Below are 25,895 nucleotides of genomic sequence, written 5' to 3'. Positions count from 1 at the left end.
GCAAAATAATTTTATTTTTCACCTCCTTTTCCTGACTTTTCAAAAAAATATACCTTGAGGGGACTTGAGGACATTATGATAATTTTCCCAATTATTTTCCTCCCATGTCCTTGGTCTTGGGCCCAGGCCCAATCCAATCGAACTCTCTAATCTCTAAGCGATACAAATTCAAACCCTGATGCTTTTCTGAAAAACCTGAAAGGGAAAATTAATTGAAGTGGTGTGCGCCTGAGTGGAGGTTTTGGAGTGGAATTTAGGGTTTTTTGCAGAAGAAGAAAGCGATGAGTGAGGAGGAGAGAGAGGAGGGGATGAAGCCATGGGAACAGCACTCTGCTGTTATAAGCATCCCTCGCTTTGACTACAACGCACCCTCTTCGCTGCTCGATCACTCTCATTCCGGATTCCTCGTCACCTGCACCATCAGTCAGATCTCCTTTCCATTAGCAATCTCTTTATTTTCTTATCATTTTATCCCCATTTCTTGCTAGTTGTATTTTTTTCCTTCATTTTTTTTGTGTTAATTTGCATCTGAAGGACCAAGGATATAGTAGATTTTAAAATATGGAAGAAAAAAATGAAACAAAAACAAAATTACATTGGCATAGTTTTAACCTAAATCTCCAAAGAATCATATTAAATAAAGAATATGAAAAAGTTCAAAATTTCTTGATAAATTTTGCCAAAATGACATCATTTTCAGAAGCATCTTTTAAGCAGTTTAACTTGCTGCGGGATTTCTGGAAAACCCCAATCCAGGCCTCTCTTGATGGCAAATTTTTACTATGCCCATCAGTTAGAACGGCTGATTAACCTCTACTGGCTACCATGAGAACTTTGAAAACAGTTATTGAGGTTTCAGAATTCTATGGGATGCTTATTTTGATTGGACACTAGTTTGATTACCCTTATGGTATCATCTAATAAACAACCAAAGCTCCAACTTTGCTACAATTAAACCTCAATTTCTTTTGTGGTATACCAATCATATTGCTATGCTTATTGTTGACCGAGTTGTTTTTTCATTTATATCTCTCTCTCTCCATTTTTCTGTTTCATTGTCTTACCTTTCCTTTCGAGTTTATTTGAAAGAATCTGTATGTGCTAAATATGATTGGCTAGCAAACTTCTTCAAAAATCTGCATCCTATGTAAAGTGATTTCTTACTTCATCCTAACCTGACATATGTATATGTACTCTTTTTTACTTATGTTGGAAATGGAGCATTGAAGTTCTTTTTCTTTCCAGAGAGGGAGAAAAGTGCCACAAAAGAAGCCATGCCTATCCTTGAAAAGGTTGTCCTTAAGGATCTTTACCAATTTTGCATTTTGTCATGCCATCTCACATTTCTTAGAGCTGAGTTGTATCCTTCTTTGGAATGCATTTTGATGAAGGGATCCTGTTTTAAGACCAAAATATAATGATGAAAATATTTCATTTTCAAAAAATGGCTTCATTGCCTTGTAAAGGTGGCCTTACGCATTGGTTGTATGGGACTGACATGGAATCAGCCCTAATGGAAGGGGAATTAGTTGATTCTAGTCTTAGATTAGTATGGCTGAGTTGCTTGTTCATTATCATTAACAGTAATTCCCTTCTAGTGAGAATGGGTTATTGTGAAGAGGCTTTGCATGTAAGGAATAGAGAGAAGTTTTGCTGCATGACAATTTTTTTTTTTAACCTAGTTAATCTTTTGGTTGTATTTTTCTTCCATATAATTTTGCCGAAATTAGAGTGAGGACCCTTCATTGGGGATTCCAAACTTTAGATTTTGTTTTAAAAAAATGCTTGTATTTGGAAGCCTACACCATTCATCTGGACCTTTAGTATGTACTGGGATGTCGACATTTTTTTTTCCAACACCTGAATTTCCCTTCATCCAGTCTTGAGACCTCATATTTCTTTATAACAACCTTCAATTTAAGTCTGTTCTCCAAACTGCATTCTCCCATGTTGTCTTCATCTTGTTGCTGTTGCTGGATGACAAAATTCCTCATGGGGTGAGTCCACTCTTGTACCAATTCACATAAAACAAGCAACAGTTTTCAAGAAAACAAGAATAAAAATTATTTCATGTGTCATGCTATATGATAAAGTTTAACTTTCATTGGCGCAGAAAGGTTTACTTTTTCTTGGTAAAAAACGCATGGAAATAAAATATCTTAGCTAAAAATCTATTGTTGATCAATCATATTTTTAACAACTAATTGATTGTTTGTATTGTTGTCTTGATGTACTTATTTCACCAAATAGTTTCTCTCTGAAGAAAAAATTGTTTTTGTTACACATACTCATCTACAATTGCCTTCAAAAATTTTTTGGTTATCTCTGGAGAAGGTTCAGATTATGTTGCTCGTTCTCTTTATTAAAGATAGTCATGAACTGCTACTATATTTGTTTTCTCTTTTCCAAGTTATGATGAATGTTCTTTATGTGAAGCTACTGTTCACAGTAATTTGAAATTTCTTGCAGTATGTTGGGTCTTTCAGTAGTTGCAGCTCAGAAAGTTTGGAAAGCTCTGATGCGAATGCAACTACCAAGAGAAGGAAAATATGCACAGAGGAAATAGATGAGGAATGTGTCAACAGTGTTGAAAACAAGACTGCTAGCAATAATTGTGGGGAAGATGGTGGTAATTTTATGAACAATATGACCTTTATTTTTGGGTTTTCAATTAGGACTTTTCTACCTATGGTTTCTACATTTTTTTAGATATAGCTGACTTATGCCTTGTGCAAGTAGGTGAACTTTCAAAAGATGCCGGAGTCTCCTCTGCTAATAGAGATGCAATTGTAGAAAATGGTCATGTTCTTTCACTTGTTAAGCTGACAAGGAGTGGCTTGCTTCTCTTTGTCTTTCCTAGAAACAATTCTGTTGATACCGTTGATGTTGTATCACAAATCATTCGATCTCTGCAATCGGGAAGTGTAAAGCCACCACTGTGAGTTACTTGCTCAGCTCTCAAGTGTTATCGTTTGAAAACAGTTGGAGTGATATATTGTATTCAATATATTTACATCTCCATCTTCCTGATGGAATTTGTCTATATGAATAATCTTCCTAATATATATAGCAAGCAGATTTAAATGAACCAAATAATTCCTCCTTTTTACTTTCCTTTATGCTTTTCCTTTAATAGTAAACAAGACATGCACAACATTCATGTATTGTGCATAGGTATTGGTTTCTTCACTTATTTGTTTGGATAAGAGGGTAATAGAAGGGGAGGAGATTACCAACCATAGTTGTTGATTTTGTTTTGCCTTGAATATTCTGCTCCAGTGGAAAACCGGAACAAAACTACCATTTTTGGCACTGCTTTCAATACGACTGGTTTCATTTTTGAAGATGTTTCCAGATGGTTTGAGTCCTTATGGGAGAGAGTCAAGTCCATGGCTTTCTTCTCCACCTTATGATTGAAGAGTTCCTTTGTGGCTTCATTTTAGGCCACTATCACCTGAAGAGCTCTAAAATCGCCTCCTCTCTCATATTGTTGGTGATTGAAAATATGCAGTTTATTCTCATTCTTGTATAAATTCCACATGGAAAGATTTTATTCCTCTTCAGGAAGGCTCCCTGGAAATTTGGGGAAATGGCCATTGGGGCAATATGCAAAAATAAGGAAGTATATTATTGCTTTACTGTGTTTATATTGATGTTCACGGGGATATCCGTCCAAGTGGTGTTCCTTGGTCCCCTTTTGGGTGTTAGGGAGCATCCTCGGAGTCTTCCTATAAAAGTCTATTGCTAGAATGTGGTCCCTTTGGTTTAAAAGGGATACTGAAGGTTCTGATAGATATTTGTGTATTTACTATGAGATATGATATTGTAGATCGATAGATGGGCACTCATGATGTAGATCATTTAGGTAGATACAAAGCTATTTGTCACAAGATGCTTCAAATGACCCTCCCCATAGGGCTTATATAGAGAGCAGGAAGCTTCTGGAGACTTCTAGAACCACCTACACTTAGCCATTGGTGGGAAGAGTGTAGAAGGTTCTAGAAAAGGCTAGAGACATCAATACTTCTCTACATCAACAGTGGAAGACAAGGGAAGCCTGTGGGATGTTTTAGAAACTTCCAACAACGTCTTGTAAGTACTTGTACATAGCTTTTGTATAGAGTTTTCTAGATAATTCCAGGATAGTAGGGAACCTTTGTGGGTTTCAGAGAGTTCCATTGGTGCCTATAAATAGGTGAGGGCCTCATTTGGCCAAGGCACCACCCAAGAACCTTACCGACCAAGCAAGTGAGCTTCCAAGCACTTGTAAAGCTTCCTTTGAGCAATAAAAGCTTCCTATTCTTTAAGTGTTGCCTACGGTTCTCTTAGCCTCCAAATCGCGTGCATCTTAGCCTAGCAAACTAAGCATCAAGGGGAAGGCTGACTTAGCAACTTTCAAGCGGGGTGAGTTGTCTAAGTGTCGCACATGAGCTTAAGAAAGGCCTAAGTCTGTGACAGTGGACATATTTTTGGCAGACCATATCCCTCCTTGATGTGTTCACTTTTCCCCTTTGTATCATCTTTGTGCATAACTTTGTTCCATTTTAAACAACCAACCACCCCCACCCCCCTCTCTTCTCTCTCTTCTCTCTCTCTCTCTCTCTCTCACACACACACACACACACATGAATACAGACACACAATAGAGGGGTAATGTGGATGGATATATTCTTGCTAGACCATATCCCTCCTTCTGGTGTTCCCCTTTTTCCCTTTGTATTATCTCTCTGTGTAACTTTGTTGCATTTTGGCCTTTTTCTCCTGCTTTTCCCTGAAATTTTCTTTTTATTTATAATTGATATGTATTTTTTTTATTCTGATGTTATGTTATATGTTAAATTTGGTTTTTGCATCAAGTTATAGTTCAATGCTTTGTTCTTTTCTATTCTTATTACAATACAAGTGAGTATGTCATTTTGTGGGTGTAGTTGGTGCCATCGCATTTTCCCTATCCAAGCTACTTGTAGATTAGATGAGAAGGAACTACATGAAGTTGTTACAAAGCTTGTTGTTCAGTTTGTGAACAATGAACAGAACAAATTTGCACGACCTATTAAGGTACTAGTTTTCTGTATTGTTTTCACTGGTTGTTTATTATTTATGTATGAAATACACAATGGTATAAAAGATTACAGATGACATGGAGTTTGGTTGGCATAGGAGTCGAAGAAACTGTCAATTCTTTCTTTTAAATTTGCTTGCAACATGCCACCATACACACTTTTTTCTTGGATCTTGATGATCATTTTGTCAACATGTTTTGCACTTTATCGTAGCAATTTATAGGGAAATAGGGGGTATCAAGAACATGTAGAGTTGAGACAAATTGTAATATATATGGAAACAACTATTAAGCAAAAGTTGAGTGCCCACTTAAAATTCTTTTTACTTGGTAAGCAACTCAATCATCCTGCAGTATTTACTGACTCTTGATGTCTTGCCCACCTGTTGCTTTTAGCAATGGCTACAACACTTTTTTTTAAAATCAATATGGGGACTAATTGATGGCAAGTGACATCTGAACCAGCTTTTTTCCTTTGGTTTTACAAATTGGTGTTGTAGTGGACGTTGGTATTTGGGATACACTAGAATAGAATTCTTGTCTGGCTTTGCAGTTTGCAGTAGGGTACAACAGAAGAGGGATTGAGGAGACGGAGATGAAGATTCCAAAGAGTACTCCAAGAGATTGTAATTCACATGCTTTATTAGACCGCAAAAAGTGCTTCAGTGTTGTGGCTACTGCAGTTAAAGGTGCTGTATCAGACTCAGTGGTGGACCTCAAATCTCCAGAGGTACATAGCACTCAAATTTTTCTACAAAATGTGAATATCTATTTTCTTTATCTAGTCACAGTATTACTTCTGCTGACCTATTGTAATAAACTCATCAGCTTTCTGTACTTGTTGAGTTGCTACCGCTTTCTCGGGTACCAAATGGGTCGATGGTGGTAGCTGTCTCAGTTCTTCCCCAAAATCTTATTACTACTAAGCCACGTCTCTGCATTAAGGCACTGCTTTCTGACACCAAAGTGGGGAATAGAAAGAGTTAGTAGTTCCTGTATTTCAAGAAACTGCCTCCATTCTATGACCTCTGGTTTCCTTCTTGATTTTCAAAAGGAAATGCTCATGCAAAATGGAACAGCTAAGCTAATAATGGGAGGTATGATCAGTTCAATGCGATGATTGCTGCATCAGCAGATGCTATTTTTTTCTGTTAATCAGATAGGGAGGAGGACCACATGGTTTATTGGCTGGGTGTTTTATTTCTCTTGATTTGGAATGCTTTACCGTGTTCATCGTCACTATTTGATTGTACTAAATGTTAGTGGTGTTGCTCACATGACAAAGAGGAAAATATACTATCTTCCCATGCCCTACCATCTCTAATGACTTAATATTCCTATTACAGGAAGTAAAAGACAAAAGGGTTGAGACAAATGAGGGGAAGCAAAAAATGGTTCGTAGGGCCTTGAGCTAGGTAGGTAGTCTGCTTCTTCTGATATTTGCTGACTTTGCATTTTGGCCTGGCATGCAACCATTTGAGCAGCACCTTCTTTCAGGCCAGGGTTCCCCCCATTGATTTCTCCACACCACGACACGAACCTACCTAATCGGGTTTTGCAGAAGCTAATCTGGAAGGCAATAATTCAGAGCATGGTATAAAAATGCTCAAAACAGTATTGGTGCTCTGGTAAAAGCTGATTCAGTTTGGGCACGACTTTTCAATATTTGAGCTTGCCCATGAGTGATACTTGTCCATCAGAGAATTCGAAGTTTCATGGCTTTCATCAAGCTCAAGTCCAATGATTGTTATATTGGGTTAGAAGGGAAACATCTAACGAGAAATTATTGAGAAACCAAACTTTTATTTGCTGAATTAAAGGCACGGCTAATCAACCAGATTGGCCGCCGATCATCATCCATGTTAATCACTTGGAAACATGGTGCTTCCTGCCTGCTCTGTTGGTGTCAACTTTAATCGAGTCTGGAAAAACATAAAGCTACTGGTACTGGATTTAGGTTCATCATGCAGGAGATATATTGAGCAGTAAAACTCGCTGCTATTAATGGGAGATTTCGTAGACGTTACCGCAATAGTGAGCTAACCTGCCCTTGGAGCCAGTCCATTTTGGATTCTTCCTGGACAGTTGATTGAAGTAGTGGAATTTTTCATACAGCTACAGTTGTCCAAAGAAGAGAATAGAATTCTTGCATTGGAAGAAGCTTCGGTTAGCCCCTGGATCATTGATTCCAGAAAATCATCTCTTGATTAATGTTTGAAGTCATTCTGTGTCAAAGAAAGCCTTGGAAGTGATTCTGGATCCTTCAAAATCAGTTTTTATTTATTTATTCATAAGTATTTTTAGCTAGTGTGTAAGTAAAGTTGAAGGAAAGTGATTCAAATTACTTTTTTTTTTTTTTTTGCTATTATTTTTTTCTAACTAATATTTTGGTAAAGTTAACGAAAGTAATTATGAGATCACTGACTTTGGTAGCGATGTTTTAAGAATCATTATATCTTCCTTAATGATTTTTTAGACTATGCAATGTGTTTTTCAAAAATGTGTAAAATATCAACTTTAATGTCAAGTTGAATATCACTAACTAAATAATGATTTTTATTTGTGTTCCTTTATTAATAATCTTATAATTCAATATATGCACACTAAATAAAATTTTATGTGGATGATGTTGTTTTTATAATTTAATATTTATTTTTATTATTTAATCTCTATTTTTAATATTATGCATATAATGATCTTTATTTCTAGTTATACCAACTTAAGGTAATCACCCTAAAAAGGGGATTCTATCTATCCTTAGAGATGGAGTAAGGAGGGAGGATATGAATAGGGTGATGATAACTTTTTACAAATTTAATAATCATAAAATGCATGTGATAATATAAATAATAATATGATAAAAATCATTATATGAGCAATTGCAAATAATTAGAGTAGGAAAGAAAGAAATATAAACGGAAGATTTATAGTGGTTCAATCTAATCCTGACTTACATCTATTTTCCTCTACTTTCAATCTTATACTTAATGTTCAACTATATCAAAACTTCCAAACCAAGCTTTCAACCTTTACACTTAGAATAATTGATTCTAATTGATACTTACAAATTTCCTCAAGATGTTTAAGTAATACCCTGTACTTAGCAAACCTTAAACAATACCTCATACTTAGATTTTTCTCTCAAGTAATGTCACATATTTAAGTTCATTCATGAGGTATACAAGAAAAGCTTTGATAAGAATAAAACATTTAGTTTACAATTTGACACAGTGGAATATAGGGAAACTAGGGTTAAATTGTGCATTAAGATGAAATGCAAGTTTGATGTTAGGGTTTCTTTTATTCTTGCATAACAATCATAACCATAATTTCATAATTATCTTTTGATTTGATTTATCTTTGTGATTGTCACTTTGAAAATTATCTTGCCTTTAAGACATTTTAAATTATTAGTTCCAAACTTTATTTTGTTATCATCAAAATCAAAATTAATCAAACATTAGTTTTATTCATTATTAAAACAGAGTAATTTGAAATAGATTATTTCCTTTAAACAATTTATAAATAATTTAAATTAATTTAAATAATGTATAAAATGACAATATATTAATAATTCAATTAAGCATATGATATTTATCAATAAATAATATTTATAGTAATTTTAGAGATGTAGAATATCAATATTGTAATGTTTGAAAATTATATATATATTCCTTATAATATTTTATTGCTTTTGTTGATTTTTTTTAACACTTAAATAAAATATTCCAATATATTTATGATTAATCAATTACATTATTTTAATATAAAAATATATTTTTTTTGTTTTTTTCTAAGAAAATTTTGAAAATATTAAAGTGATTTTTTTTTTCCATTTTTTGAACTCGGTTGTTCTAGAAAATAAAATAGAAAAAATATCAATTTCTAATTTTTTTTTAATATGAAAATAGAAAATAGCTCATGCAATCATGACTTAATTTTTAATAATTTGTAACTCTTTGAAGATATTGTGATTATGAAATGATTTAAATTAAATTTGAAAGTTTTTATATATTCATTATTAAAAAGGATAGTTTGTTTAAAAATTATTTAAAGTAAATGATTTTTAGATATTTTAAAATTAATTAAAATAATACATAAATATATAAAATGACATAAATAACTTTTAGTGATATTTTTTTTTCTTGCATCCTTGTTATAATTAAATAAAAGTAAAAATGATTGCCAATAAATCTTTAAGAATAAATTTTAAATTTATTTATTTATTAAATAATGTGAATTCCAAAATCAATACATTTCTAATAATGAATACAATACAATCTTTAATCCTTCCATAATATTAATGTGATAAAAATGAAATCCAATACAGTCTTAGAATAAGGATTACAATAGGATGAGTTTTCTTGAGTATCCCTCCCGCTTCACCCCCTAATAAGAAAGAGTTTGAGATAAACATAAACAAGTTTGAGATGAGTTTAGAAGGGTTTTAAAAATCTTAAACGAGGTTATGACAAGTTTGAGTATGACTTTGTCTTGCCTCATCTCGTTATGATTATATATAATTTTAAATAAAAAGTTATTTTAGTCAATTTTTTTTTTCATTTTTCAACTTTTTAAGCCTAAATAAAACATTACTTTTTATAAAAATAAATTATAAATATTTATCATTATCTTTTATTTATAAATTATATTTATTTTTAATAAAATTTAAAATTGAAAATTGTTGAAAATTTCAAATAGGATAAGTAGGACGAGTATGAGAATTTCCTATACTCACCTTGTCGCATCCTACCCCATTTAATTTTTTTAGAGGTAGGGATGAGAATATATATAAATAAACAAAACGGAATTGGGATATGGGTGAATTGTCTCAAACCCGTCTTGTTGTCATCCCTACCTAAGAATGAATATGATGCAATTTTTAAGTCTTTTACAACATCAATCCAATTAAAACTCAATGCACTTAGTGCTTCACAAAGAGTATTGAGTGTCGAAGAAAGACTCAAACGATGTCAATCAATGTCATCCAATATCGGGGGGATAGAACAAAGACTATAGTAGTCATAGAGAAAAATCACAACTGGAAGGAAAAATGAGTATCAAGTATCAACATCTTCATAAGAGGAAAACAAAGAATTAAAAATCCTTAATACCTTCATAAGAGGAAAACAAATAACTTGAATGAGGGATAAATAAATAATGCATGCAAGTCATAAAATTCTTAATCTTAATTATAAAGAATATTTTGGGATAAGGATTTTTAATTTTGTGATTCCAAATATATATATATATAAAGAGGTTAAGGTTATACAATTCTTAATTATTAAAGATTTTTATATATTTTTTTTGGATAAGTGTCTTAAGTTTGAGGGGCTTAATTACTGAGATTTTATTTTTTTCTTTTGATAGGTGTTAATTGAAAAGGTATAACGGAATAAAGAAAAGCATGGGCTGAAAAGGTATGATTATGCATTTTAATGGTTTTTTAGGCTTATAGATAATAATATTTTTTTAGAGTTTGTTTTTGGGCGTAAAATATTATTTGAAAAGCTAACGCAGAATAATGACTATTATGGTTGGGGAACGAAAAGTCCATGCAAAGTAATGATCATTGCATTTAGAAGGTATGAATTGAAAAAACATCTCCCATATTCAATGAACATTTATTTGATACAAACGAAAAATAATTTTTCTATAGGGCTTTTTAGTATGAATGTTTTACAAATTGTTCAAAATTTTATATATTATATAGATTAGGTATTTGATTAAATTTATAAATATATTACACCTGTTAATGAAATAGTTAGATTGACAATTTTGCATACAAAAATCATTAATGTGAAATTGTAATTTAATTTTCAATGAGATTAGATGAGGCTTATACCTCTAAACCTCTGATTTGCCACACATGGACCGTATAGGTTCAATGGGAATTAAGAGCATTACAAGAAAAAGGTACATATATATCCTAGTCATGATTGGTAACTTATCTAGATACATTACATTTCTTATAGAGAAGTATGAAGCACTTGATCACTTTAAAATCATTTGCATTAGTGTTCACTACGAGAAAGTGCATTCAATTATTAGGATTATGAGTGATAAGGAGAGATAATTTGATAGGTTTAATTCAAATGACTTAGTGAGAGAGTCGAAGGACTTGATCATGAATTTTTTTACTCTTAAGACCTCCTAAAAAATAGAGTATTTGAGAGAAAGAATATAAAGCTCTTAGAAATGGCTCATTTTACTTATTTTATCACTCATGTTGATTTGAAAATTCAAAATCATTTATTTAATCGTTATTTTTTCTTTTATTCATTGTAAAAAAATGAAAATATCAAAATATAGTTGTAATGGTTATATCAAATAATTATGCATAATCAATAATAATGTTTTTAACAAGGATGTTTAGAAATTACGTCCAAGCCGGAATTCCAATCGAGTAACTGAGATCGGGATGGGAAAAGGGGGGTCTACGGGCACTCCCCTATGATGAGGGGGTCTAGGAGATGGGCATCTCCCCGATGGAGGGCCTTCTTTGGTTGGTAAATTAGGTTTGTTGCTAGGGGGTCCAAGGGTCCTCCCTTGGTTAGGCTAACAATAGAGTTATAAATATTCCTAAGCTAGCGAGTGAGTGGCCCTTGTGTATAAAGGGCACAAACGGTAAGGAGCTATATAGAGTTAGAGTTCTTTAACTAGCAATGGATGATTAGATTGAATCACTTGCGTGGTTGAGTCTGATAAGCTGCATAGTTTTGATCTCTCTTAAGCTTTTCCTTCTTTTTTTTTTTTTAATATAAAAAGGCAGCATGGGGATGTTGGATTTGTTGAGCCTAAACCTACACATGAATACAAAGGATTCTATCTTCCTTATCATTCTATTAGTTCTTACATCTTGTGATGTTTGGAGAAAAGAATCTAAAAATAATTACACATTAAAGAAAACAAAATTTACTTTAATTCCCAAACTCAATACATGTATTTCATAGCAAGATATAGATATGGTAGATTTTATAAAAGTTTCCTTTTCCATGTGACTCAAATCTCATTATATGAATTTAGTTCTTCAAACTCATGACTATTTAGTTATGAGTTTCAAAATGTAGTATGACTTCAAAAGAAATTGGAAGCATGCCTTATCATTGCATTGACTACAAATGTTGTATGCCTTCTCAATGGAGAAAAGTCGTATTTCCCTCTATAAACAAAGCAAAACAAATTTCAAAACTCAATTTGATAATAGAGGAATTTTGGAAACCATACTTCAATTTTTTCTTCGACCACTGGTCATTCGCATTGATTACTCTCCAAGACAAATCATCCTGTTTGAACTTTGGAATCATTTCTCTATCCTTACCAATTTCTCCATTCAACTATTTAGCTGGATATGGAAATTTTCTGGGATGCTTTCTCAAACTCCCATTGCCAGTCCTACATATTGCCAAGGCTTTGAATCGCATATTGCCATGTCTTATAATTCCCAGAGACGAGTCAGTGAAAGGCCATATCAGAAACTGTAATATGCATCTCTAGGAGGGTATGGACTATGAAAGTAGAGTGTTCTTGGCTAGAAGCTTTCTATGTATAACATGGATATCAAGATCTGTAAGAAATTCTGGCTCACAAAGTCATATTTCATCAAAACCCGAAGATCGATTACAAAAGCTAAAGCATATAACAATGGCTAAAGATTTAAACAAAAAAAAAAAAGAGAAGGAAATGAAAGAAGAAAAAGAATGTGGAAAGATCAAAAGGAAGATGAATTTCACTAGAATTGAAAATTTACAGTGACATTAAATGCCACAGAGAGCTATGGATAGGTCTAAATTAATACTGCGTTCTTCTGAATAAGATCCAAAGCTGTCTTTGAAGTTAGACCTAGGGTATGATGAGAATGCCTCACTGATCTCGCTCGTCGAAGAAGCATTACTTCTCTGCGTGGAGGGATGATGCAACGAGAGCGACAACGATAACCCACAGCCACCAGCTTCCTCACCATCCGCCGGTCTCCTTTCGTTATCCTCATTTTTATTCATTTGGGCTACAGCATGCTTTTGATCTTCTAGCTTGGCAATCTGCTAAGAACAATTTGGTGAAAACTGGTTTTTTGCCACTGTATATGAACTAGTAGAAAGTATCAACTCTGTTGAAAAAAGATCATCACACAAATAGTAGTAGGGTTTATACATACCCCCACAATTAAGAGCAACAAAAATTAAAAGAAATTCAATGAAGATTTTAAGCTGATGAATATCTCCTCTGCACTCAACATCAATTTTTTTGCACTAGTCTACACATATCTCAACTATTACTCTTTTCATCCTGCAGGCTAAAATTCAGCTTGAATACTAGTAACTAATTCATATAATTGGGAAATGGAACCAAAGAATACTGTACAGCCTCGGCATGCATAATTTGTTATTCCTGCTGCCTAGAATAATGCTGAATTTTTTACCATACTTGTAGAAAAGCATTCCAGCTTTATTTGCTTTGAAGCTTCTATAATCCAACATCATTTTTCATCAACAGAAACTTTCTGGGTAAAAAAAAAAAAAGAAATACACAAAAGAAAAAGAAAAGAATGGACTGTAAAATCAAATTGGGGCAGCCCAAGTTTCTGACAAATGGCCCTTACCACTGCAGAGTACTGTGACTTCCACACAAGTACTGGTCTGCTCCAACTCATTAAAGGGCTCTCATTGGATTACCAATTTGCCCCCCAAAGAGGATCAACCATTTGTGAAAAATTGACTCGGCCACAATGTGTACCATTTTAAATAGATTCTAGAGGAACCCAAAGAAATGCTTAAAATAGAAATCCAAGGAATTGGTCTTTCGGTGTGTTTACATGAGATGTAGAATGTAAGGTAGAGTTCACGTGTAAGGTAGAGTAAGTGCTCTTCAGCTGCATTTTCATGGTACATTTTATTTAGGAAAAATATTTTTGTGACCCCATTATTCAAAAACACATCTTTTATAGAGAAAATGAGTCTAAATAACCTTCCAAAGCCTTCTTAATTTTAAGAATAAAATAAGCACAAAAAAAAGAGGAAAAAAAAAGCCAAAAAAAAAACAAAGGAGAGGAGAAAAAACAACCGAACAAACAAACAATAAATAAAACAACTGTCTCCTTGATTTGTGAAACGTGGAGTACACAATCTAAGCTCACAAGTGACAAGAGCATTGGTCGCAGACACAGATTTAAGGCATTGTGGGAAGGGCCGTGTTCCGTGACATGAATCGAAAATTCAACTTTTAAGTCTAGAAAAGCAAAAATACGAGAGAAAGAGTTGAAACTTGAAAGATCAAAGAGAAATCCAGAAATGCACTCCACCCTGAATTTTATTTTTTTTAAAAGAAGGGGGAAAAGCTTGTAAAAAATAGTAATACACTGTAGAGAGAGAAGCTTTGGTGTACCTTGAGGAAATCAGATTCTTCCGCAGCATATCCGAAAGGATTGAGGTTGTAAAGATCGTGGGGCAGAGGGAAGGCTGGGGAGGGAGCCTGGGTCTGCCACCTGAAACCACCACCCTCCTTTATTCCCCTTTTCTCAGCCAGATAATCATCAAAACTGTACGGAGTTGCGACTGTCTCACATATTCTTTGGCTGCATTGCAGGTTCTCTGAGATGGAACTCATCGTCTCGATTCGAGCTCTGAGGAAAATCATACAAAAGGAATTTTAAATTTATTGAAAAGCAACTCTAAAGAATGAAAAGATAATGCAATGCAGGCCCCTTTTTGTTTCTCACTGGACTATCATCACTGTCTTGAGATTTGGAAGTCTGAAACCATAAGCAGCTAAGTCTACATATAAGCTAACCTTTTGGCACGGAGTGGACTGTAGATAAACTGAGAATCCGATTCTTCAATGGATTTTAAAGGTGGGTGAAAACCAACATCGCCAGTTTCTTCATCCACACACCCATCATGATCCTCAAAAGATTGCTTTCTTTGTTGGGTGGAACTCCTATCTGTCATTTTGAGAACACACAAAAAACCATGGAGAATAACAAAAAGTTAGGATTTTTCATTATGTATGTTCATGTCCCTTGACAAAAGGGAAAAACAAAGGAAGTAAAGGGCGCTAGCATTTAACAAGGTTTCAATTGGAAAATAAAAAAGGCATTATGAAAAGTATGCCTCCTGTTGAAATTGGGTTTGTGGGTTTCATAAAAAATGCTAATATTAGAAGATCCAGAAGGATAGTGGCTTCCTTCTGTTGTCCTCAAATTTGGCATCAACTTGTTGTAAAGAAGCTACACATCATAAATGAAGTGAGGCGCCAAATCATTTCCAAAAGATACGTAAAGATGTGAATTCATCTGCTTTGATTTTTAACTTGGACAAGTGCCAATAAGGGAAAGCAAGGTAGAAAGTGAGTCATTATTGAACATGCACAAGCACATCATACATTATGAAAGATACATAACTTTGGAAAAGTTGGATGACATGAAAAATGAAAAACGAGGAGACACAGTTGTTGTGGGGATAATGTTTTTGTACATATATATGAAACAAAAAAGAAGGGTACGAAGCATTGGATACCTTGTCTGCCAATATCACTCTTCATACTTCTATACATCTGCAGGTTGGAACAAAGACAGACCCCCAAACAGATCATCATTAACAAGAAAGAACGAAAGAAAGAAGAATCATATTTAAATTTTCCAAACCCAAAAGTCGTCTAGAGTTTAGACGAGGGAAATGGATGAGATTAAAAAAATAAATTTAAAAAGGGAAAAAGAAGAAGAGCCAACCTGGAGATGACTCTTCACATGTGAAATGGTGAGTCCTCTCACATCCATTAACTGAAGCACCAGCTTAGGAGTAGCCTCTACGAAGAAGAACGAATAACAAGATCATCATCACTAACAGGCGAGAAAAAACAAAAAAAATAAAACAAGCAAACAACAGCTGACTTACTGTCTTGACCTCCAAGCCTCTCAATGGCATGAACAAAACAGTGATGAAGCTCAGGAGTCCACCTCAAACGCGGCACCTTTGATCTGATATACTGCCTTACGGCTCCATTCCTACCGCAGCTCCCCATTTTTTTTCCCTTTTTTGCTTCCCGTATGCTATCAATACTAACTTTCCTCCTCAGCTAACAACACCCCGCAAATCCAAAAGGCTTGTCGACAGCTGAGATTGGTTCTGAGGAGTTATATGCTGAAGGCTTTCAATCCCGTTGGAAATGTCTAGGTTTAAAGCAACAATATATGGAGAGAGAGAAAGAGAAGGAGGGTTGTGGAAGAGATCACGAGAAAAGGAAGAGACGAAGCTGAAGGGCCTGAAAATTCCTTAGGGGTCTGCTAATCTGCTACTGTTCTACCCTGCAAAGAAAAATTCTCATCACGAGCTTCTGATCTTCCCGAAATCATTACAGATAGAACTGCTGCTTTGACCCCATTCTCTCTCTCTCTCTCTCTTAAATTTGTAATACGCCAACGTCGTCATGATCACAAAAGCCCATGAAATATTTTTTTTCTTTTGTGATACAAAGGGACAGTCACTGTACCCTACTCAGGCGCCCCATTTCTCTCAAAGGACGATTTTACCCGCTTTTTACCGCAACAAAAAGACACTTGTGACCTCACTATACCCCCTGTCGTAGGACTCGGTGGCCTACCATATACGGTAATTTGGAAGTCCAAGGGTGGGACAGCGTTACACAAAATTATATCCCCGGAGCTGGAATGTAACGGAAAACACGTTATATGCATTGACCAGTTTACCTAACGGAGGAAAATTACTGGGGTTATGTCTGTGGGTGGACAATAGTTAAGGTCCCGTTCCCACTGAGTGTCGTGTGGAATATGGCATCTACACCATCCAACTCGCCCCCTCGTAGGACACCTACCTTTTCTGCCTTCAATTCCACCCTTTTTTTATTTTTTTATTTATTTTTACCTTAATTACATTTCCCTTTTTTTTCTTTTGTGTCTTGTTTCTTCAACTTTATGGCCAATCCGTTAGAGGAAGCATATCATGTAGTTTCATATATGAGAAAGAGAAAACAATAATTAATAAGAGGTGAAGTGTTAATCATGCTACCCATGTACGTATATCAAAAAGTTTTACAAAATGTCCATAAATCTCAAATACTTTCCTACTAAAAGAGGAGAAAAAGGAGAAAGAGATGCAAAAAGTGGCCAGGGGCCGGGCACGCGCTTGGAAGGAGGGGTGGACGTTTAAATTGGGGTGTGCAGAGTCTACACCTGCGAGTAGGTGGCACTGATGTTTCCAGAATTAATACGGTGCGCAGGTTAATGAGCCTTCACCCCCCCCAGCCCCACCCCCCACCACCCTCTACATTCCCTCACTTTCTCTCTCTAGAACCAGTCAAAACTCTAGCCCCCCACCCCTCCTTCTCTCTCTCTCTTGTCATGGCTCATGGACTTCTTGCTTTTTGGCTTTCATGTCAAACAAGAAATTTTCCAAAGTCAACTAACCAGCCAAACAAGAAAAAGTTAAAATGGGACACCACCTCCTCCTCCAATCCACACCCTCCACACCCCATCAACCTCATTTTTCATGATACATCGACGCCCCACACGCTAACACGTCACAAGCATTCTTGATAAGGTGTTTCCGTATCAACAATTCTATTTCAATCAAATCAATCACGTTTGGTATTTCCATATTTAAAAATAAATAAATTTTGGCTGTAACTTGTAGGTTGTGGGCGTTACGAAGGGGAGACGGTGCCGACTATTTGACAAAAAAAAAAAGAAAAGAAAAAAAAGAAGCCGTACTAGAGCAATTTATTTCCTGGAAAAGCTTAGTTGAATAAATACATGAAAAATGAGTGCCGATATCGTGTGATTACGATCATTTATAGTTTCGTGGAAGGGTCTTTGTGTGGGGAAAAATTCCTGAGACCCTGTTTGGATGTTGTACCGATTTAATCATGGTCACTTCATCCAGACGTCTCAGACTGCAGTTACTACAATTACAGGGCCCTCGGTGTAATTTAAATTAACTGATTGTGCCTTCTCTTTTTCCACCAACCCCATTTACCACTTTTGCTGTCCATCCTGTTCACTATTTTATCAAATTAAATTTACTTGTTAGAAAGATAACATTTTTCTCTCTTTATTCAATTTTTACTCTTATTTTGCCATTAAGGGTACATGAACATGATGATGATGTTAATGTGAGGGAGGAAGGGGGGGTTGGGGGGAGAGGGATGAGAGGGGGACAGAGGGCATTTACTCATTATATATGAGTGCGGGCAGGTACACATCTTGTGGCGAATATTCATACTTTCTGTTGCATGGAATTATCATCATTTCCTTGGACTCCGCGAATCTCATCAGTCATCACCTCCACGCGATTATTGTTTCTTCTACATCCACCACTCCCCTACTTGTTCGACATAATATCTAAGAAGAAAAAAGTGGGAAAAGTGAAAATAGAAGGTGGAAGTTAGGCAAAGGTGACCGTCAATTAGGGTTTGTTTGACAAAGCGGATCAGGACGAAGCTGATAAACATGTGGGGGTGAGGTGGAAGGGACCAGGAGGTAAATAGGGCCTACGGTAACCGCGTAGTTGCCGTCAAGATGGGAGGGGAACAAGTAGGAAAATGTGGACACTGAGATACGTGTCAACCACTGTTGGGAGTGCAAAGTTTGGATCATTTCAAACCGTAGCCTGACAGAAAGAGAGAGAAAGAGAGTGGGCTGATTTAACACCATAAGCTGTTCCCTGTCAGACACAGTCTTTGGCTCTACGTAGTATTAGCCCAACCTCCATTATTCTTTTTGCCTCCTGCACAAACCCCATGCCATACAAAATCTTTAAATTATTAACCTGCAGAAGAGGTTTTCTCTTTTTCCTTTTTAATTATTATTTTTTAACCAACTGGGGGCATCAAAACTTTTAAAAAATGGTTTCTGAGGGTTTAATTACAAGTACACTTCCCGGACTTAATGAATTTTTCGTTTGTAGAAAAAAAAATCAACAATTAATACATCTGATCCAAGAAGATCAATGCGTTCACTCTATAACTAAAGTTGACATGGACAACTTGATATAACATCTTGCTGGGATGCGTCCTTTATCCTTCGATGCAAGGAAAGTCTATCAATATTCTAGAAAGATGCTCTTTCGATTCAATTTCCGTTGGGAATAGGTGCTTTTAAAGCGTTAGATTTTCTCAATTTTATATTAAGTATCAAAGATGTTTCTTCTGGGAAACTGGCTGGAAAAAGTATGTTAGTTTGCTATTATTATCATGGAGGGGTATGGACTTGTGTCCTGTTTGGACTATTAAAGCTTTCATAAAGGGAATTTTGGAGGGTTCTGCCAAATTTGTGGCTAAGTATTGAGCCTCAAGATATGGGGATGTGAAATAACACTGACAATGGTGTTTTGGAAATGATTAAGAATACGCAAAAATGATGTTGTATGAAAACACAACACATCAACATCGATGAAGGGCGAAGGATATTTACCCGCAAAAAGAAAAGCAGGGAGAATAAAGCCATGAATGTAGCACAAAAAGTCAAAAGCCATGAAAGAAATTCACACCCTCGCACATAAAACAAAAACATAATTCAAAACAACAAAATAAAATTGTTGTAGGGGGCAGAGGCTGCAGAAATGGACAAGTAGGGAGGCTGGGGTCTGGTATTTGAATACAAAGGAGGAGAGTGGCGAGAGGGTGGGGGTGGGGGTGGTGGGGGGCTGAGTCGCCTGAGGCTGCCCTTATTTATGAGGATGGCAGAGAGGGGAATGATGGAAATTCCTGCAGAATGGAATGATGCAATGCAAACGGGGCACAGCCACCCAACTCTTTTTCTCTAATAAGTCCAAAACTAATATTTATTATCTGAAAGCAGTGAAAGCTGTAGAAGTGTTGTCATTATTATTGCTGGGTATTTTTTGAAAAAGAAAAAAGAAGTGGTAAAAACAGAAGCATAAATAAATAGAGAGAGAAAGAGAGGGGGAGGAAGAGTTGGAGGAGGAGGAGGTGGTGGAGGAGTAGCTCATCGAGGGCGCCGGTAATTTTGGCGTGTGCAGAAAAGAGGATGTGGTGGGTGTGGACCTCGAGAAGTGTGGACATGGGAATGGGAATCGGGAATGGAATGAGATTGAAATCTCAATCGGAAATCCACATTGATCCCAACGAATGTTGCCGCATTTTAATTTGACTGATTGACATTTACGCTTTAATTTATTTATCTTTTACTTTTATCATGATCAGTCTCTTCAATCGCCCACCTAAAGCTGACGTAGACTACGTGCCCTTCCTACTGTGTCAATTTCTTTCTTTTTAATCGCAAAAGTCATTTAGGTTTATTTTTTCAAATATTAAAGTATTCAAATTAAGATTAATTAATCCTACATACTTCCTTTTCTTTTCTTTTTTTTTGAATTTTTAAAAAAACCTGGATGATAAACCCATCAAAATTTATGAAATGTACGTTCAGGAAATTGGTTTTGAAACATGTGTTTATGTATTTAATCATGATCTGAAATCAATTGGATTTATGTCCTGCTAGACGTTAAAGCACAGTAGGATGATGGGATGCACATTTATGTTGTGTCTGCCCAAGGAAAACCCATGTCTATTACTTCTCCAAGAGGGCACCTCCAAATTCCCAGTTGACTTGGAGGAAGGGCACTGATTTTTCCAAGTGATCGTCCTGGAACTCTAATCCTTCCAAGAGGCTCATGTCCCTCATATTCGGGACATCAATTATTTCTATATCAACCATTGGTGCTTTGCCTTTCTCTTGATCCTCACATATGGACGACTTTGTCATTAACCTTTTGAATCTTCGCCGATGGGCTACATTTGAGTCTTCTATTCTTTCACCCCTCCTTTCACTTTTCTCAAGTACTCTTCCCCCTTTTTAATCAGAGACAATATTTCTAAAGCCCCACAACTTACCCACGTGACCTTTTTCATACTTTAAACCTGCTACACCAATAAGGTTTGACATTGGCTTACAAGGCTATGTTTGTCAAAGATGAAGTACTCCTAGCTATAATAATATATATATATTATAAGATTCTTGAGCAAGAGACTCAAGAGCCAATTCATACTCTTGGCCCATATATTTCAACTCCCACCAATTTTTAGCCCAAAATTAAATCTATCTCCAGTGCTATTAATATTATCAGAAATATTACATAATTTTGACCAAAACATTGTCCATGTGTTAGAAATAAGACGTAAGTCCTCCCATTTCATGACGACATTTCACAAAACTAGATGATGAATAAAAGACGAGCTCAATTATTGATCTTTTGGGTGATGGGGAAGTTTGAAAGAAGAAAGGAGCGGAGAAAGAGGGTAGTTGGATGTGGAGTTCAAAAGAGACGTCTCGATGGCACGAATGTATGATTTTTTGGAAGGAGTTAGCTGTCCTCGTATGCTTCATTTTTCTAATATGCATGGAACCTAGACAGCGAGGATTGGTAGAGTAGAAGTATAATTAGTATATAATGCAGATTTTCATTCTCATGATCTAGGGAATGAACAACGATTCAAGAGGTAGGGCCTACCACCTTGACTTTTTTACCCGGAGGGGTTGAATTAGGTGGGATGAGTTTGACTAATGGTGCCCATCTTTGATTGATTGATGATGAGCTTTTTGTCCATGCATGCACTTAAAAAGCATTTTCGTTTTTCCATTAAGGAATCCAAACATGCATTTAAGCACTCTACTGTAGAATTAGAGTGACGTTTAAGTAATTTTATATGCAGATATAGACAGAGTCATGTAACACCCAGAATTATTTCTGCCGACTACAAAGAATGTAATGCTTGCTTAGCACTGAGATCATCATCTTCACGTGGAAGACATAAAGTTCTGTTGAATATTGCAGGATGATGATGAGTCGTGGACATCTTCATCGCCTTGGTTTTTAATTCTTTAATCAGAGCACTTTATGAAGGAACAGACTAATGAATGAGAAAGTGGACACCCACCACCCAAAAAGGCGATCATCACTAGGGAGAGAGTTACCCAGAGAATGAAAAGGTATATATGGGAAGGGTCAAATATCTCAGCCTCCAGTCTACATAAAAGGGGACGATAGTGGGCAACTTGGAAAACTTCAGGTATGAAACTTAGCTGTTCTTTTGTAGATTTAGCTTTATTTTATTTTTAAGAATCGAGAAGATAGGGATTGGGCTTGGTGGAGGAAATAAAGAAATGGTATAGATGCATATTCTGATGTATAATGGTCCAGGGAATGAAGGATGATTGAAGAAGGAGGACCAACTTGCTTGACTTTTCTTCCTTGAATATTGGAATTAGGTGAGAATACGATGGGTTGCTTTTGAATTTTACAAGGAAGATTGTGGTTTGTTCAGATTCGATTGGCTTCTTCTCCCCAATCTCAGGTCATGCACGTAAGAATATTACAAAACTCAAAAAACCATTGTAACACGTTGAAATTTTCTTTCATACTTTTTTTCATTCTGGGGTTTTTGAACACTCAGCCTCATAATTGAAAATTTAGAATGGATATTAATTTAGTAATTTTTTTTTTTCAAATTGCATTGCTGTCAAAACATGATCCGCACATTTCTTTGGATCAATTTTTGGACAAGTCCTGACATGCCCGGTAATTAATTTTTTTAACTATGAGGATCCCAATCAGTCATTCTGAAAATGCAAAACCCAGTAGTGTAATTTGAATTTCCGCCAGAGATAAGAATGAAAGATGGAGTAAAAAATAATTAGAATCAGCATCCCTGGATGAATAGGTAGTCTAAACAAGAAGTGTGAGACAGAAGGATGCGAGAAGATGCGGTTGAATCAGATGCCCAAGCAGCCTTACATGCAAGATTGTCACGGTCCTCGGCCCGCCTACCCAGCCGCCCCTCCACTGCCAACCTCACCTCCAGAATGGAAATAAAAAATTAATTGATTATTTCTTTGTACTCAAACATATTTTGACAAAGGCACATTGACTTCTCAGAAAAAAAAATGCAGTTGCGGCCCAATACTTGTTAATTTTTGAAAATCTTAGCGCAGTCGGTCAAGGGATGAAAGATGTCACGGCATTTTTACTTATCTAACAAAGAAACCCACATTTTTCTTGAAGCTGACCTAAATAGTTCTTAATCTTATAAGGCACGTAGTATATAACTGTTATTTTATCAATTAATTATGTTGCTGAGTAGGAATGATAAGGATTGATAGGAATATTTATCGATAAACTCAACATATTTTTCATATATTTGGATTAAGTATAATCAAGTTTGAATTAAATTTGTGTTATTTAATATAATCTATTTAATAAATCAATAGTTTTTTGGTTAACTTACATAACACGAATTTACCTTTTTAATAATCTTATTGATTAGCATAATATAAATATGTTTATTTGATGCATTCATCTTATAGACTTATACAAAATTTAATTTAACTTAATTATTAAATAAGAGGACTTGATTATTAAATGAGTTAAATAAGTTACACAATATTTTTTTTTTTTTTTATAATTAGGTAGTAATTAAGTTTATATTTTTTATGCAATTATTATTCATGTTAGGTTTAGATTGACCTACCTAGTAGAATACTTAGGCTTTGACATAATATGAACATGACTTAACCACCGATACGAATTGTTGCCCCCAATTATGAGCATTTGTGGCATTAATTATTAAATATAATAAAAAGTACATATAATAATCCAAAAATAATTGGGACATAGTTTTTGTGACATTTAATTGCTTGATTGCATCTCATACATCCCTTTTGATTAAGTTACTATTGATGAAGGTTGGTAGCGATAGATATTTTCAATAGAGAGACCATGATATCTTATACGATTGAGATAGCGTGTTTCATTGAGTGATACAAATGACATATAATTGTGAAACTTGTGGTCACAGTAATTCTTTAATTAGAATTTGACATATGCACTTTATAAGATAGAGTATGCCAATTGATTACATAATATGAAGATCAGTAACTCATTGATTGAATAAGCTGATAGTGCTACCTTGTTATATTACAAACATCAATTCATGAAGAGTTTACATGTAAGGAATATTAGGTCACAGACTTGAGCTTTAACTCGTAATTTTATAAGATACTGAAGTGTAATTGATTCTCTTTATTGAAGTGTTGAGTCAACTTCAAAATTGGATTCACATGAAGTCAATATTTTCCTATGGATCTTAGTGATTCCTGCTCGAGCTTTTAGTTTATGGTGGTATGCTTGTTTTGAGATATTTAGGTTTTGAGTTCATAAATATGTGTAAGGACATTTTGATAAAATGTAAAATTACACTAAATTTTATGAATTAACTTTCTATATTGAGCTAATTAATTAATTAAGACATAAGCAGGTTGGATTAAGTGACTTAAGCCCAATTTGAGCTTAAGTCGCTTAAGCTCATAAGAAGCCCTATAAAAACTTCCTTAGGGGCTTAAGGTTTAGATTTTTACCTTTTTTTGTTTACTAAAGAGTCACCGGAAAAACCTTGGCCACCCTTAAGGAAGAAGAGAAAAGCCTACATTTTTCTCGTGCCTAGACCCATTGAGGAAAGATTAGATGGAAGAACATTGAGTATACGATTTCTATGACATTTTCGACATCTTTATTGGCTTGGATTCGATCTTAAAACATTTAGATCATAAATATGAAACTTTTAATCTCTAGGTCTATATTCTATAAAGGTTTTTTGTAACCATTGTTTTTTGTTGCGTTAGATCTAGACAGGCTAGGGATAAATAGGATGCACCCTACAAGATTTAGGATCAGGGAATGGAGCAATTGGAGATTTTTAACATACCACCCCCTACTAGAGTCATCCATTCTAGTTTATGTACCACCACCATATTAAGCATTTATGTCATCATTCCCATCCTCATTAGATCATCTACATCAACCTTTTCACTCCTATAAATACATATGCACTCGCCCTTTACCCCTACTAAAGTTATCCATATCAATTTCTCTACTACCATCTTAAGAGTTTATGTCATCATCCTCAACCCTACCTAAGTAATCTATGTTATCTCCTCTCCTCCCTCTTGATACATCCATACTTATCCCTTATCCTTAGTATAGTCATCCATTTTAGTTTCTCTAACGCTACATGAAATATTTATGTGTTTTACCTTTACTTAAGCAAGCTACACTAACCTCTCCACCATCAATAGATACATCCACACTTGCCCTTTCAACCCCGCTACCCAACACACATAAGAGTCATCTACGCCAGTTCCTTCTTTACCATTACTTCAGGCATTTATATCATTGAGTATAATCCCACTTGAAACATCACTCCCCATGTTAGAGATGTCTCAAATTACTCAACTAGATATAACTTTGCATATTTTGAGGCATAAGCATGCCACACATCAACCTAGAGCAATACCTCCATGGTTTTGAATCTATAACAAGTGGATTTGGTAACTGAGGTTCTAATGTTCATCATAATGCGTAAGTGGGTCTTTTGGTAAGAGATCAAGGAGCAACCCTAGAGGAAAAATGCATTCATTAGATATATGTTTTTTCTTTGTGGAGATATAGTGGACGTATTTTTTGATTTAACAAATATTATAAATATATTATACATATGCAATAAATAATATATAGGAAAAGAAACATGGGTAGACATAAATTATGGGCCTTTTCATCATTTCTTAATTATAATTATAAAAAAATATTAGATAATCAAAATCTGATAATATCAACCAAGTAAAATATATATTAAATAAACTTTTCATAAAATAATTTCTCATACCAATTTATTAAAATTGCTTTACAAATAAAAATATTTATAAAATTTTTAATTATAAAATATAGATACATACACAACTATATATTAATATATCTAATAGAAGTTACTAAAATAGGAAATTTATAAGATTACACTTATTTTAAAAAAA

The 25,895-nt window shown here is 34.9% G+C and overlaps 2 protein-coding genes across 7 annotated transcripts; one reads left to right on the top strand and one right to left on the bottom strand.

The window, feature by feature from the left end:
• Positions 1–140: 140 nt before the first annotated feature.
• LOC100267955 (uncharacterized) lies at positions 141–7,427 on the top strand. Of its 6 annotated transcripts, none has more exons than XR_002030032.2 (9): positions 165–423; positions 1,222–1,292; positions 2,470–2,629; positions 2,740–2,938; positions 4,929–5,058; positions 5,616–5,792; positions 5,891–6,159; positions 6,409–6,477; positions 6,560–7,427. XR_002030032.2 is itself a non-coding variant. In XM_002285264.5 (7 exons), the coding sequence occupies exons 1-7, from the start codon at positions 282–284 to the stop codon at positions 6,047–6,049; spliced, it is 1,014 nt and encodes a 337-aa protein (XP_002285300.1). In that variant the 5' UTR covers positions 141–281; the 3' UTR covers positions 6,050–6,379. The 6 variants fall into 6 exon arrangements, 2 of the variants coding, with proteins under 2 accessions (XP_002285300.1, XP_019075302.1); XR_009466487.1 differs by having other exon boundaries at positions 167–423; positions 1,246–1,292; XR_002030031.2 differs by having other exon boundaries at positions 6,409–7,427.
• A 5,201-nt stretch (positions 7,428–12,628) lies between these two features.
• LOC100262842 (myb family transcription factor MOF1) lies at positions 12,629–16,710 on the bottom strand. Its single transcript, XM_002281892.4, has 6 exons — positions 15,952–16,710; positions 15,786–15,862; positions 15,574–15,610; positions 14,849–14,999; positions 14,444–14,681; positions 12,629–13,101 (listed from the first exon to the last, which is right to left on the bottom strand). The coding sequence occupies exons 1-6, from the start codon at positions 16,076–16,078 to the stop codon at positions 12,820–12,822; spliced, it is 912 nt and encodes a 303-aa protein (XP_002281928.1). The 5' UTR covers positions 16,079–16,710; the 3' UTR covers positions 12,629–12,819.
• Between the last annotated feature and the right edge of the window lie 9,185 nt (positions 16,711–25,895).

The sequence above is a fragment of the Vitis vinifera genome, chromosome 1, assembly GCF_030704535.1.
Source record: "Vitis vinifera cultivar Pinot Noir 40024 chromosome 1, ASM3070453v1".
NCBI lineage: Eukaryota > Viridiplantae > Streptophyta > Magnoliopsida > Vitales > Vitaceae > Vitis > Vitis vinifera.
This window is presented reverse-complemented; position numbering and strand designations above follow the sequence as displayed.